The 15,374-nt window shown below is 44.8% G+C and overlaps 1 protein-coding gene across 1 annotated transcript in view; it reads right to left on the minus strand.

Moving 5' to 3' along the window:
* LOC149440892 (H-2 class II histocompatibility antigen, A-U alpha chain-like) overlaps nucleotides 1-14,823 on the minus strand; it is a 32,871-nt gene extending 18,048 nt beyond the window's left edge. The window contains exons 1-2 of the mRNA XM_089658015.1: nucleotides 14,689-14,823; nucleotides 1,958-2,203 (exon numbers count right to left, since the gene is read on the minus strand). Coding sequence (XP_089514141.1) covers nucleotides 1,958-2,203; nucleotides 14,689-14,752 — 310 coding nt within the window. The 5' untranslated portion in view covers nucleotides 14,753-14,823. The remainder of the gene's footprint in view (nucleotides 1-1,957; nucleotides 2,204-14,688) is intronic.
* Between the last annotated feature and the right edge of the window lie 551 nt (nucleotides 14,824-15,374).

A 15,374-nucleotide genomic window follows, 5' to 3' on the forward strand; every position in this document is an offset into this window, starting at 1 on the left:
AACATTCAAAATGCAGACAGAGGACAGGACAAAGCACTCGGGACAAAATGTATGTGAAATGGGTTGAAACAGCAATGTTTTAGTATGTAAAATCGTTTTGAAAACAAATGACATTTTTTTAAAATTTTCAAATTTCCCGCCGCCGGCGGCGCCCGTACGTCCCGACGTCACAGGGAGCGGAACACAGGAGCCGGATGCCGGCATCAGCCGGAGGAGATGGCCGGGGACGCTGCAGGGGACACATCGCTGGAGCGAAGGACAAGGTAAGTGCTGCAGGGACTCCCTATACAGCGCTGCATGGTAAGCCCGAGTGTAGCTCGGGGTTACCGTTTTTGGTACAGACATTTTACCCCGAGCTACACTCGGGAATACCGTTAGGGAGGTTAAGCCACACGATATTATTGGATGAAAAATACTGCTTTTGGAGCGATCGTCCGATAATCTGATCGTTAATACGCACAGCTTTTGAGAGCAGATTATGCAAAAAATATCTGAAGGGACAGACACAAAAATTTATTTCCATAAAATAACGGAACAAACGATTTTTGTTTAATCAGTAAAGTTTTCGTCCATAAAAAATCAAGTGACTAAGACCATGTATGCCCGGAAACAAAAGAATACAATACAATTTGTTACATACGTTACAATACACTTCCGAAGTTGTATTCTATCTTACGAGAATTTACATAACTTTTTCGATATGAGACTAGCATGTAAAAAGAAACGGCGACCATTCGTCCAATATTCTCAACGCTTTAAGAGCATTGGCCTTGCTTTGATAAAAAGTTGGGCTAGAGCAGGGGTCTCCAAACTTTTTAAACAAAGGGCCAGTTTACTGTCCTTAAGACTTTAGAGGGGCCGCACTGTGACCATCGGGAGTAGAAAATGTCCCAGCATCAGTTGGAGTAAACAATGCCCCATCCTTGGTGTCATTGGGAGGAATTGTGCCCCATCATTGATGTAATTGGGCCCCATTGTTGGTGTCATTGATAGGAATAGTGACCCATCATTAGTGTCATTGTTAGGAATAGTGTCCTATCATTGGTGTGATTAGGAGGAATAGTGCCCCATCATTGGTGTCATTGGTAGGAATAGTGTCCTATCATTGGTGTGATTGGGAGGAATAGTGCCCCATCATTGGTGTCATTGGTAGGAATAGTGACCCATCATTGGTATCATTGGTAGGAATAGTGTTCCATCATTGGTGTGATTGGGAGGAATAGGACTACATTGTTGATGTAAATGGGAGGAATTGTGCCCCTTCATTGCTGTAATTGGATTGTGCCCCATCACCGGTGTAATTGGGAGGAACTGTGCCCCATCACTTGCTTCATTGGGAGGTATTATGCCCCATCATTGGTGTTATTGGGCCCCATTGTTGGTGTCATTGGGAGGTTGGTGTCATTGGGAGGAACTGTGCCTCATCATTGGTGTCATTGGCAGGAACTGTGCCCCATCATTTGTGTCATTGGGAGGAACTGTGCCCCATTATTGGTGTTGGTAAATGAAATAGTGCCCCAAGGCCGGATAAAAGCAAGCAAGGGGCTGCAGTTTGGAGACCACTGGGCTAGAGGATCCAGTGAGAGCGGAATGACTTTCTTTGAGTGAACTGGGGTACTAGTGGATTTTTCTTACTACTTTGGAGGCACATGTAATGGAACCTTTTTTATAAACTATGTAAATGGACTTTCACACAAGCATGCAGCAGAACTGTCATCTGCTTTGGACTATGGAATTGTTACATGGAAACACTTCCTATTCATTTTATTTGTTTTTATATTGCGTTTCATATTGAGGTAACCCATTAAGTGCTGGGCTTATGTTTGGTGACATTTTTCTTCAAATATAATTTGTTTTATATATGTAAAGTGCTGTTTTCAGCACTATATAAATACCTTTGATATAAAAAAAAGAATATACCAAATATTTGCAGCATATTGTGAAATGGGTTCCTTACCACAGGTTGCTGGGGTGTGGTTTGAGCGCACCATCATTATATTCAAGTTGTGTTTTCCTACTTTCATATTTTGCAGAGCATTCTGTACATCATATGTCATGTGTTTCTCTAAGCCGGGGAGAGTCCATACTACTTGCTTACTATCCAGATCCACATGGTACAGCTCATTGCCATTGTAATCAAATACATATTCCCCTGTTGGCTTCTGAGTCTGGACAATGAGTGCAGCAAACTCAAAGTAATCCACTGAAAGACACAACAGAAATACATGAGATATGAAAAGTAAGGCTTTCGCCAACAAATTATACTGCCAGGTTTATACCCCTCATGAGTACAAGACCTACAAAAATCATCATGCCTATGAGTTGAAACAGACACCCTCCAATGACCATTATTGGGAATTAAGTGATCCACCATATTGGATTTTTGTGCTCTCCAAAACTCCCCCTGAGATTAGGATGGTTCCAGAGTTGCCTGGCTGCTCGTCTCCTTCCTTCTTCCCTAGGCATATCACACACCTATACAGGTGCATCTCAATATATTAGAATATCATCAAAAAATTAATTTATTTCAGTAATTTAATTAAAATATATTATACAGATTCATTACACACAGAGTGATATATTTCAAGCATTTCTTTCTTTTAATTTTGATGATTATGGCTTACAGCTAGTGAAAACCCAAAATTCAGTATCTCAGAAAATTAGAATATTGTGAAAATGTTCAATATTGTAGACTCATGATAGGTGTCACACTCTAACCAGCTGATTAATTCAAACACCTGTAAAGGTTTCCTGAGCCTAGAAATGGCCTCTCAGTCTGGTTCAGTAGGTTACACAATCATGGCAGTTAAACGCAGCAGTTGAACGAAAGCAGGAGAACCCAAGCAGCAGGAAGACACAACAACAGCAAGAAACTCTACTGCATGCTGGAAGACTGCAAGCAAACACCCTGGGAAACCTCTTACATGCCTTAGACCCACTCTGTGTACCTTTATATGATACACCCCTCTTCTCATCATATTACTACCCTCTGTTCCCAAATCTCATTTCTCTACCCCTCTGCTCCACCCCACAACCTGTACATCTCCCCCTCACTGCTATCATCTCCCTACTACTGCTCTCTTCACCTCCCCACAATGTCTCTTCCACTCCTCCTTCTCATTTTCCTCTCCTCCGTTCCCAAAATCCATTCACTATATCCCTCTGCCCCTCCCAAACATTTGTATATCGTGTCCTCACTGCTTCCCTCACCCCTCTATGGCACCCACCATCTCCTCCTATTACTCCTCTCTCCCACTGACCCCAACACCTCCACTAGGAGTTTCTCACACTCCTGCACATCCCGCTCCCATGCCACCTTTCTCACCCTTCTCCTCCTCCTAGCCGCAGGGGACATCTCCCCGAATCCTGGCCCTCCACCTCCCTCACCCGCTCAACACCCTCCCACCTCCACGTCCTACTGCAACCCCCGAAACTTAGTATCTGTCCCCCTGCTCCCTAAAATCTCCCCCCCGTTTTCATGTGCACTCCTGAACGCCCGTTCGGTGTGCAACAAGCTTACCGCCATCCACGACCTCTTTGTTTCCCGCTCCCTCAACCTCCTAGCGATCACGGAAACCTGGATCCAGCCCACTGATTCTACCTCCCCTGCTGCACTCTCCTACGGAGGTCTCACCTGGACCCACTCACCCAGGCCTAACGGTCGTAAAGGTGGTGGGGTTGGTCTGCTCCTGTCACCGCAGAGCACCTTCCGAGTCCTCCCAAACCCCCCCTCCCTATCCTTCTCCTCCTTCGAGGCCCACTGCATCCGACTATTCTCCCCAACCCCCCTGAAGATTGCTGTGATATACCGGCCTCCTGGATCCATACCTCGCTTCCTGGATGACTTCTCCTCCTGGCTACCCTTCTTCCTCTCCTCTGAGCTACCCACCATCATTCTTGGGGATTTCAACATCCCTGTCAACCTCGACAACCCGGACACAGCCCGTCTCCTCCACCTAACCTCCTCCTTTGCACTTGCACAGTGCATACAATCCACCACCCACTGTGACGGAAATATCCTGGACCTTGTCTTCTCCAACCGCTGCGCTCCCCACAACCTCACTAACACCCCCTTCCCTCTCTCTGACCACAACCTGATCACCTTCTCTATCTCCTCGTCCTCCAACGCCTACCCCTCCAAATGTCACACTACTACCAGCCGTAACCTCCGCAACCTTAACCCTGCCTCCCTCCACTCTGCAGCTGATCAACTCCACGACCGCATCCTCCCCCTGTCCTGCCCCGACTTGGCTTTGACCGCCTACAACAATGCGCTCTCAACAGCCCTTGACTCACTAGCGCCTTTAACCACACGCAACATCAGACCCCGACCGCTCCAGCCCTGGCAGACTGATCACACCAAAACCCTCAAACGACAAAGTCGTGCCCTAGAGCGACTATGGCGCAAAACCAAATCCAAACAAGCCTTCACCCGCTACAAATCTGCCTTCCGCACCTACACCTCCTCCCTCCATGCTGCCAAACAGGCCTACTTCTTGACCCTCATCAAGGCCCTCTCCTCCAATCCTCGCCGACTCTTCTCTGCCTTCAACTCTCTACTCTCTCCACCCCCACCTCCACCCAGCACCTCACTCACTGCCCTTGAGATTGCCAATCACTTCAAAAACAAAATTGACACAATTCGCAAGGACATTGCCGCAACTCACACGCCCTCTCAACCTGTCCCCTCTCACACAGCTACCCCCTTATCCCCCCTTCCCCTCGACATAACCCGCAGGGACCTCGTCGCTGCTCAAACTTTCTCCAACCCCCTTCACCCTCACTCAACTACCCCCTCATCACCCCTCTCCCACGGCCCCACCACTGCTCTGACCTCCTCTTCCACCCCACCCTACATCCCTCATACTGAAGCTCCTCCAACACTCCGCACCTTTGACCTTACTACCATCGAGGAAGTCTCCAAGATCCTCTCTGATGCCCGCCTCACCACCTGCCCCCTCGACCCTATCCCCTCACAACTCCTACGACCTTCCTCCTCCTCCATCCTACGCTCCCTCACCCACATCTTCAATCTCTCCCTCTCCTCAGGCACTTTCCCCTCCCCTCTGAAACATGCACACATCACCCCCATACTTAAAAAGCCCTCCCTGGACCCCAATGACCCGAATAACCTCAGACCCATCTCCCTGCTCCCATTTACATCTAAACTCCTCGAGCGCCTAGTCTACACCCGCCTATGCTCTCACCTCAACGACAACAACCTCCTCGATCCCCTACAGTCCGGCTTCCGTCCCCTACACTCCACCGAAACTGCCTTACTCAAACTCTCCAATGACCTGCTAACCGCCAAAGCTAATGGACACTATTCAGTGCTCCTACTCCTTGACCTCTCTGCGGCCTTTGACACAGTCGACCACCCCCTCCTCCTCAAAAAACTTCACTCCCTCGGCCTCAGAGATTCTGCTCTCTCCTGGCTCTCATCCTACCTGTCACAACGCTCCTTCAGCGTTACCTATAATGCTACCACCTCCCCCTCACTCCCCCTCTCTGTTGGGGTCCCTCAAGGCTCTGTCCTCGGGCCCCTTCTCTTCTCCATCTATACCTCCTCCCTTGGCCAACTCATACACTCTCACGGCTTCAACTACCACCTCTATGCCGACGACACACAAATCTATCTCTCAACCCCCCACCTCACCCCCTTGGTCTCAGCCCGAATCACACACCTACTGAGTGACATATCTGACTGGATGTCACTCCACTTCCTTAAATTGAACCTCTCCAAAACCGAGTTTCTTGTCTTCCCCCCAGCCCGGACACCACCCCCCATTGATTTCTCCGTCACATCCAACAACGCTACCATCAAACCCGCCCCGCAGGCCAGAGTACTGGGTGTCATTCTGGACTCCAACCTATCCTTCCAGCCCCAAGTCCAATCTTTAACAAACTCGTGCAGACTCCACCTCCGCAACATCGCCAAAATCCGCACGTTCCTTACCCCAGAAACCACTAAACAGCTCATCCACTCCCTCATAATATCACGACTCGACTACTGCAACTCCCTCCTCACTGGCCTGCCTCGCCGCTGGCTATCCCCTCTTCAGTCCATCCTGAACACGGCTGCCAGACTCATTCACCTTTCCAACCGCTCTGTCTCCGCCACCCCCCTCTGCCAATCCCTCCACTGGCTTCCGATTGCGCAACGGATCAAATTCAAAATCCTAACGCTGACGTACAAAGCTGTCCACCATACTGCCCCGTACTACATCTCTGACCTAATATCCAAGTACCGCCCAGCACGCACACTCCGCTCCTCACAAGACCTCCTTCTCTCTAGTTCCCTGGTCTCCTCTTCCCATGCCCGCCTCCAGGACTTCTCCAGGGTGTCACCCATCCTCTGGAACTCCCTGCCCCAACCCATCAGATTATCACCTACTCTCCTCTCCTTTAGGCGCACCCTGAAAACCCATCTCTTCAGGGAAGCCTACCCCACCCCCTGCTAACTTGCCGACCTCCTCCACTCTTCCTACCACTCCATCCCCCACAGCTATCTCCTCCTGTGCCACCACCCCCTCCCTCCTAGATTGTAAGCTCGAAAGAGCAGGGCCCTTGATCCCCTCATGTTTTGCATTGTATTGGTATTGTTCTGTCACATGTTCTGTCTCCCTTTGTAATGTACAGCGCTGAGCGAACTATTGGCGCTTTATAAATACTGTATAATAATAATAATAATAATAATAATGGGGAAGACTGCTGACCAGGGGCGGACTGACCATTTGTAAACTCGGGCACTGCCCGAGGGCCCGGGGTCAGTAGGGGCCTCATGAGATGCCCCTGGTACCTTTTTCATAGGCTTTTTTGAGTTTGGGCAAGGACACAGGGGCCCCATGATCCCCTATTGCCCGGGGGCCCCATGAGTTGTCAGTCCGACCCTGTTGCTGACTTGACAGTTGTCCGGAAGACAGTCATTGACACCCTCCACAAGGAGGGTAAGTCACAAAAGGTCATAGCTAAAGAAGCTGGCTGTTCACAGAGCGCTGTATCCAAGCATATTAATGAAAAGTTGAGTGGAAGGAAAAAGTGTTGTCGAAAAAGGTGCACAAGCAACAGGGATAACCGCAGCCTTGAGAGGATAGTTAAGCAAAGGTCATTCAATAATTTGGGGGAGATTTACAAGGAGTGGACTACGGCTGGTGTCGGTGCTTCAAGAGCCATCACACACATATGTATCCAGGACACGGGCTACAACTGTCGCATTCCTTGTGTCAAGCCACTTCTGAACCAGAGACAATGTCAGAAGCATCTTACCTGGGCTAAGGAGGAAAAGGACTGGACTGGTGCTCATTGGTCCAAAGTCCTCTTTTCGGATGAAAGTAAATTTTGCATTTCATTTGGAAATCAAGGTCACAAAGTCTGGAGGAAGAGAGGAGAGGCACAGAATCCAAGCTGCATGAAGTCTAGTGTGAAGTTTCCACAGTCAGTGGTGATTGGGGAGCCATGTCATCTGCTGGTGTTGGTCCATTGTGTTTTACCAAATCCAAAGTCAGCACAGACCTCTACCAGGAAATTCTGGAGGACTTCATGGTTCCCTCTGCTGACCAGCTTTATGGAGATGCTGATTTCATTTTCCAGCAGGACTTGGCACCTGCCCACATTGCCAAATGTACCAATACCTGGTTTAAGGATCATGGTATCACTGTGCTTAATTGGGCAGCAAACTCGCCTGACCTAAACCCCATAGAGCAGGGGTGTCAAACTGGCGGCGCTCCAGCTGTTGTCAAACTACAAGTCCCATCATGCCTCTGCCTTTGGGAGTCATGCATGTAATTGTCAATCTTTCAATGCCTCATGGGACTTGTAGTTTGGCAACAGCTGGAGGGCCGCCAGTTTGACACCTGTGCTGTAGAGAATATGTGGGGTATTGTGAAGAGGAAGGTGAGAGACACCAGACCCAACAATGTAGATGAGCTGAAGGCCACTATCAAAGCAACCTGGGCTTCCATAACACCTCAGCTGTGCCATGTCACGCCACATTGATGCAGTAATTCACACAAAGGAGCCCCAACCAAGTACTGAGTGCATACTATACTGTACATGGACAGACTTTTCAGTAAGCCAACATTTCTGTATTAAAAATCCTTTTTTATTGGTCTTATGTAATATTCAAATTTTTTTAAGTTACTGAATTTTGGGTTTTCACTAGCTGTAAGCCATAGTCATCAAAATTAAAAGAAGGAAATGCTTGAAATATATCACTCTGTGTGTAATTAATCTATATAATATATGAGTTTCACTTATTGAAATTAATTACTGAAATAAATTAACTTTTTGATGATATTCTAATTTATCGAGATGCACCTGTATATGATCTCAACACCCAACCTGCAAGACTCACTGATATTATCTAAATATAAGAGGAATGTATTCTTACCTGCATCTTGGTGTGCGTTGTGAAGTTGTTTGGGATTTGTGCAGTAATCCAATGTGAACCTTCCTTGCACTGCTTTCCATGACCAACTCCACCCCAGGCAGACTCCTACCAGAATGTATATACAGAGCCATCTTATCCAATTTTCCCCACACTGGCAGGGGCACGGCTGGCACCTCCTAGCTATCTTTAATACACCTCACTATCTACTCTGGGAACCTCTAGCAGCTATCTAGGCACTTATTGTATACTGTCTACTCTACACTACAGGGTTCCAAGCCCTAAGGCTGGCCATACATTATACAATTTTCTTGAGGATTTTGCTTTAGATTTACCAAAAACCATATAATATGACGTCAAACCTACACAGCATTTTCAGTTGTATCCAAGTATACAGGCCCTTGCACTATATAGTTGAAGGTAAATCTAAAGTAAATTGGACAGAAAATTGTACAGTCTATGGCCAGCCTAAGTATGGCCACTTTATACTGGCCAATTTGGGGAATGACACCAAGCACTCCAACATCTGTGCCCCTATCCTACAATATTTTGTTGAATCGGTTTATAGTAAAAGTTTTATAGGGTTCCAACCAAACCAACAATTTTTTCTCAATGAAAAAGAAAACCCCAACAATTTCACAATAGTGGGGATACTACACAAAAAATGTATAACAATTACAAACAAACTGGTAGAACTTAAAAGTGGTTGTAAACCTTAGACATGAAATACGAACAAAGCATATCCCTTTATAGTGTGTACTTGTTGCAATCCAGGGCACTAATGTAATTTCTGTCTGCAGTCTCGTTCCTCTGCTATCAGCATGAGTCACTTCTGACACGTTTTCCTGACACCAAGAGAAAAATGGTGACAGGGGAAGGAGTTCCAGCGGATTTACAGCCTCAGCTCTGTTCCTGTGCGCTGTGTGAAGGGGGGTGTGTCCCTTCCCTCCAATCAGCTCTCAGAACTCTCCTCACTGAGCTCTACGGAGTGTGATTTCATCTCTCCGCCTCCTTTTTTCCGAACTCTCAGCCAAGCATTTCAAATTCAACACTTTGAACAGATGTAGAGAAGACAAGATTGCAGATAAACAGGTACAACTTATGTAGGAGGATTTGTTTCATCGCTGTGTATCACCTGAGGCCAGTCACTTTGCTAGGTACAGTATATGTAATGGTTTACAACCACTTTAATCAATTTCACTATGAAGACATAAATGTTTTTTGCTTGTGCCTGTTAAACAATAAATTTTATCAGAATAATAAAGACATATTTCAAAGTACACATATCATGTCTTCTTTCTATTATTTAAGTGTTCAACAACTGATACTTGTAAAGAGTAAATATGCGAGCGCTATCCAAAAGAAAAATAGCCTCTGAAACACCTAAAAAGGTAACCAAACAGAACCTTCCAATGTAAATCTCAATATAAAGGTGCAGCGCTAAACACTAAATATACAGCGTAAATCTCATCAATATATTAAAAGAAAATGAGAAGATGCAGTCTCTTTAAAATTGTGCAACATGAGAAAGTCAATAACATGTGCTCAGTACATAGGTATAGATTTCCAGCAATATCAAATCGTTCGCGGGAATAAACCAATATAAAATGTACAAATAAATAAATAAATAAAATTTGTGCATAAATGATGTCACCAATAGTTGAATAAAGTGCAAAAAAGTCCCAGATGTATTGCCCACGTGAGGATCCTGTATGATCCCGATAAGCGTGCGTGGAGGGTTACTTCCAGTGGCAGGTGTTCAATATGAATGAAATGCGCAGTCACCAGAAGTGCGTGTATACACGCATTTGAGATATAACCTATCTCAATAGGTATAATTCAGGTCATTCACCTCCCAGATCAGGTCAGGCCAGGTCAGGATACTCCCAGTCACATCTGCATGCAGCACTCAGGGATCCTTGATGCGTATCACCTTAGGGGCTCACCCATAGTGCGGTCTCTGCGAATGCCCCTCACAAAATAGGGACCAATAAAGGAGACCACATAGTGTGATACCGTAGGGAACTTTATTCCATCAAATGAGAAGTGCAAATGACCAAAAAAGGAAACAAAACACTGACCATGTAATAGGGATTTCAGGATGGCTACCAGCGGTGGCTAGACGTCCAGTTGCTGTAGCCCCACTGACGCGTTTCTTGCGATGCACGTAGTCATAGGGTCTAGACCTCGCCTGACCTGATCTGGGAGGTGGATAACCTGAATTATACCTATTGAGATAGGTTATATCTCAAATGCGTGTATACACGCTCTTCTGGTGAGTGCACATGTCATTTATATTGAACACCTGCCACTGGAAGTAACCCTCCACGCACGCTTATCGGGATCATACAGGATCCTCACGTGGGCAATACATCTGGGACTTTTTTGCACTTTATTCAACTATTGGTGACATCATTTATGCACAAATTTTACTTATTTATTTATTTGTACATTTTATATTGGTTTATTCCCGCGAACGATTTGATATTGCTGGAAATCTATACCTATGTACTGAGCACATGTTACTGACTTTCTCATGTTGCAAAAATTTTAAAGAGACTGCATCTTCTCATTTTCTTTTAATATATTGACGAGATTTACGCTGTATATTTAGTGTTTAGCGCTGCACCTTTATATTGAGAACAACTGATACTTCCCTTACTTTACTTTTGAGCAGAGTATCTCAACATTACATCACAGTAAGAACCATAGAAGTACTTCCTGAAGATGATCTATTGGTTGAAACGCGTCAAGGGCTTATGACGCAACTTCTGCTGATGTCAAGTCCGGTATTTGGAACGCACGCTGGAACGCGGTGGCCATCTTAATTCCCATTCATAATACACAAAGCTGAATACACCTAGTGCCAGGAAGGGCACTTTTTTGTGAGTGGCATTTCTATTGCTTGACCCCTTATTAAAGTTCTATACAGCTTTATACTATGGGATGTCTGGTTTTGTTTTAATTTATGCTGAAAATATGAAAATACTGCCTGTGGAGGAGAGGAGTTTCCTAACATTGATGCACTCCTAGTGGAAAGTTATTGGTTACTACCAGCAACCATGATTATAAGGGCGAAGGAATATCGGCCATCAGGACAGGATTGCATACTGGGATAGTCCCAAAAAGCGAGTGTGACTTACCTAGAGATAGGTGGTCATGAAATGACGGTGAGTTTACATCTATGGGGGGCACCAGTGTGAACACAGTGAAGCACTTGTCATTTCAGCATGGAGTATCATTGTTACAGATACAGCACCGTTGCACCAATTATTCACATTTTGGGACTGAATATTAATATTTTATTTAAATTTTGCTCATGGTTATCACTTCAAAGATTGCACAATTTATTTAGTCAATTTGTGACCTTAGCGCGGTCCATTTTTTTGAAATATTTGGGTTAGAACTATGACTGTAGCCTCTCTCATTGAGCGAGGTAAATTGCCTTTATCAAATGCCCACTCCAGAACTTGCAACAACGCAGGCAATAGTCTATTTCCTCAGTGTTTGTATATCTCTGCCAGAAAGTCATCAGGGCCTGGTGATTTATGATTGGCAGAGGCCAAAACTGCAATCTGCAACTTGTCAATAGTAAAGCAGGCCATAGACGTGGGGAAAATCAGCCATTTTTTTTTTTTTAAATCGTAAATCGGTCGTTCAGACGGCTGACGTTGCAACTAATTAAAAAAAATTTTGGCGGGTTTTAGTCCCGTCTACGGCCATCAATTAATATAATAGCGGTGTCCCTGCATAGAGGCCCGCTGTTATATTTGACAGAAGAAATAGATTATGCAGAAGAAGAAGAAGAGAAACAACATTGTATCTATTTGTACTTGAATAGAAACATCTGTATCCGAAATGCATACAAATAGATACAATGTTGCAACATTTTTCTTCTCCGTCTTCTGCAAAATCTATTTCACCTTCTCTTTTCTTCTATTCTTCTTGATATTCTATTTCTTCTTCTGCTGCCAAATCTATTTCTTTTATTCCTTCTTTTTCTTCATAGTCAATTTATTGTCAAATCGGCCAGAAGAATGGTCGATTTGACCAAAAATTACTGCGAAAATCGGCCGATGTAACAAATCGTCCCAGGATTTTCCAGCTTGGACAATTTTCAAAATCTCTTAAAATTAAGAAAAACGGCCGACATTTTTCCCCACTAACGGTATGAATATCGGACGATTATCGGCTGATAATTCAGCAAGAAAATCAGAAATCTATGGCCGCCTTAAGAGGTGCTTCTGGTATAGCCCTGTGAGCGGGTGCCACATGGGAAACTACAGTCTGTAGAAAAAATTCTCCCATTCCACCCCTCCACTACAAGAGTTTCACAGCTTTAGAGGTCTTCTTAGAAAGTTTTGAATGTAGCTACAAATGAGTAAGATACCCTTCCCAAAGCGGGAATAATAAAAGGTATACATGTAGATTCAGATTGCTCTCTGGCAAAAAAGCATATGAAGTGGCAATGGCCACCTCCATGTATCTCTCAGGAATGGTTTCTTATAACCTGCAGGGAGAGAGAGCCAAGCACTATGCAAGTTCAAAATATTCCAGGGAGTTCAATGTTGAGTGAGTCTGGACCTCACACAGCCCTTGGTTCAAAATGAAGCAAATTCTTGTGTCTCTGTAGCTTCCTGTGCTTTAAACTGATATCTCAACTGATATCTCAAATGTTGTCAGCTTTTTCAACTACCTTCTATGAACTATAACCCCCCCATATCAAGGAGATGGAGAATTCTGGCCATTAGAATGCATTAATGCGTGTTAATTATGATGGGTTGGGTGATGGGGGTTTTTTTTCTTAGGCCTCATGCACACTGGATATTATAAAAAATGCATTTTTAATGTGGCAATGCTACTGGCAAGTTTTCCCCTCAGCACCCCCTCCCTCAGTGTGAGAGCAGGTGGGGGTTTTATCCCTTAACTCATTGTCACATTTTAAAAATCTGTGAATGAAAAAACTGCAAATCCCATCTACTACTGATGCAGATGGACTTGTAGTTTAAATGAACCGTGAGTGCACTGACCAGCATGATCGTAGTTTATTCATACTGTCTACAGCTCTTAAAACAACAGCCCAGACAGAGGTATAGGCAGGGCTGGGACAAAGGGTGGGAGGGAGGGAGGGGCGGCTGCCTTGGGCGTGGTGGTATCATGTGGGGTGGGGGGGCACCACATGGACAGTTCCTACCTACATGCTGACAGGAGTTGTGACGGCATCTTCATTACTCCTGTCAGCTTAGCTCTGGAGGAAACAAGCCAGATCTGGAAAGGAAGAGAGAGCTGGGAGGAGGGACAGGTTGTACTCTCTCTCCCCTCTAGCTCCTCGGCAGATCGCCACAGTTTGTTTACCCTCCCCCATCTCCTCCCAGCAGAGAATGTTGGTTGGGGGTGGGTAAGCAAGCACAGCACAGTGGCAATCTGACAGCCAGCGGTATTTATAGTGTGGCGCCATGATGCTGTGATCCTATAGTTCTCTATAGCGCCCTATAGTGCTTGAATTTTATTTTGGGGGAGGATTTTTTGTTACACATAATGCTCATGCATTTGGGGGGGGGGGGGTACCATTTGGTATCTTCGCCCTGGGCACTAGATGACTTTGTCACAGCACTGGCTATGGGTACAAAGGTTTAGGCAGTGTGTTCAGGAGACTGACATTGCACCAGCGATCTGCTGATTGCGGGTGCAATACTTTGCAGGCTCCTGTTTTCAAAAATAACAAATGTTAATTGTTTAACCTGCAAAAATATGAGCATTTCTTATTTTTAGCCTGGGTTCACATATATGCGGTGCGGTACATCGCTTGTGATTCCCACAGGAGCCACACCGCATTCCTGTGCAAATCACATGCGAATTGTGTGCAGTGCAATTGGAGCCATACATTTTGTATGGCTCCAATCACACCGCATCCGCACCAAAAACGTGCAGGACCCTTTTTTTGGTCTGCACTAGAATCGGATTGCATGGATATTAACACCCATGTGATGTGATTTTGCACATCGCACCGCGTTTTGAGGACCGATTTCGGGGTGTTGTTAACTTAACATACACACCCGTAGCGGTTCGCATTAACGGGGTGCGATTGTGATGCAGTGCGGAATTCGCACAGAGACTGCTGCGAATTCTGCACCACATCAGTGTGAAGTGTAACCCCTCTGAAGTTTGCCTCTTTAAAAAGAATACAATTTAGACTTGCATTTCCTTGTTTGCTTTGTGATTTTTTGTAACAATTAAAGTACATAAAGCAGATCAGGCTAAAAGATGTTAAAACATTTACTATGAATAAAAATGTACAATACCTTCAACTGATTGACAGCTGACTCCTGTCACCAACAGCAAACTGGACAAACACAGGACAATCATGGTCACAGGGAAAACACTTCTCACCCAAAGCAATCCAGTTAGTGAGACACAAATACTTCACTCGTTCTCACTCTCTGTTAACAATAGGGAAAGGTAGAAACTACAATCACTCTTTACCAGCCAATCAGAAACAAAAAAAGATGACTTTTCACAGTTACTAGGTAAAGCCTCTATTTCCCATTACAGGACAATCTGACTTTCTCAATGCAATAATAGGAATTAGAATGTTCATGCCTTTTAAGTGTTAATAGTTCAAATAAATGACTGTAATTCTGCAACCAATCTCCCTAGATCACTTATCAGGGAAGGTTTTGAAGAAAAAGTGAAGTTTAGTGCTGAAGAGATGTGATAACCTGGTTTTAAAAAAGTAACTTTTTCCTAAACTGCATTTGCACTGTTTATACTGTACAGGAAAGCAATAATTTGGATTCTTCCAAAAAAAAAAAAGGCACATATTATAGAGCACCATTATGGATGGTATTGCTAAAACTACTACTAATACCAAAACAGAGAATAATTTACTCTCTGCTGTAAGTTTTAAAGTGTAGTTATGGTCAAAATCTAAAATCTAATATTTTTTCCAACTTGTATTTCAATTATTTCCAGCCTACTCCAAGCAATT

Source organism: Staurois parvus, unplaced genomic scaffold (genome assembly GCF_062004578.1).
Source record: "Staurois parvus isolate SC_StPar_1 unplaced genomic scaffold, SC_StPar_1.0 ptg001049l, whole genome shotgun sequence".
Taxonomy (NCBI): domain Eukaryota; kingdom Metazoa; phylum Chordata; class Amphibia; order Anura; family Ranidae; genus Staurois; species Staurois parvus.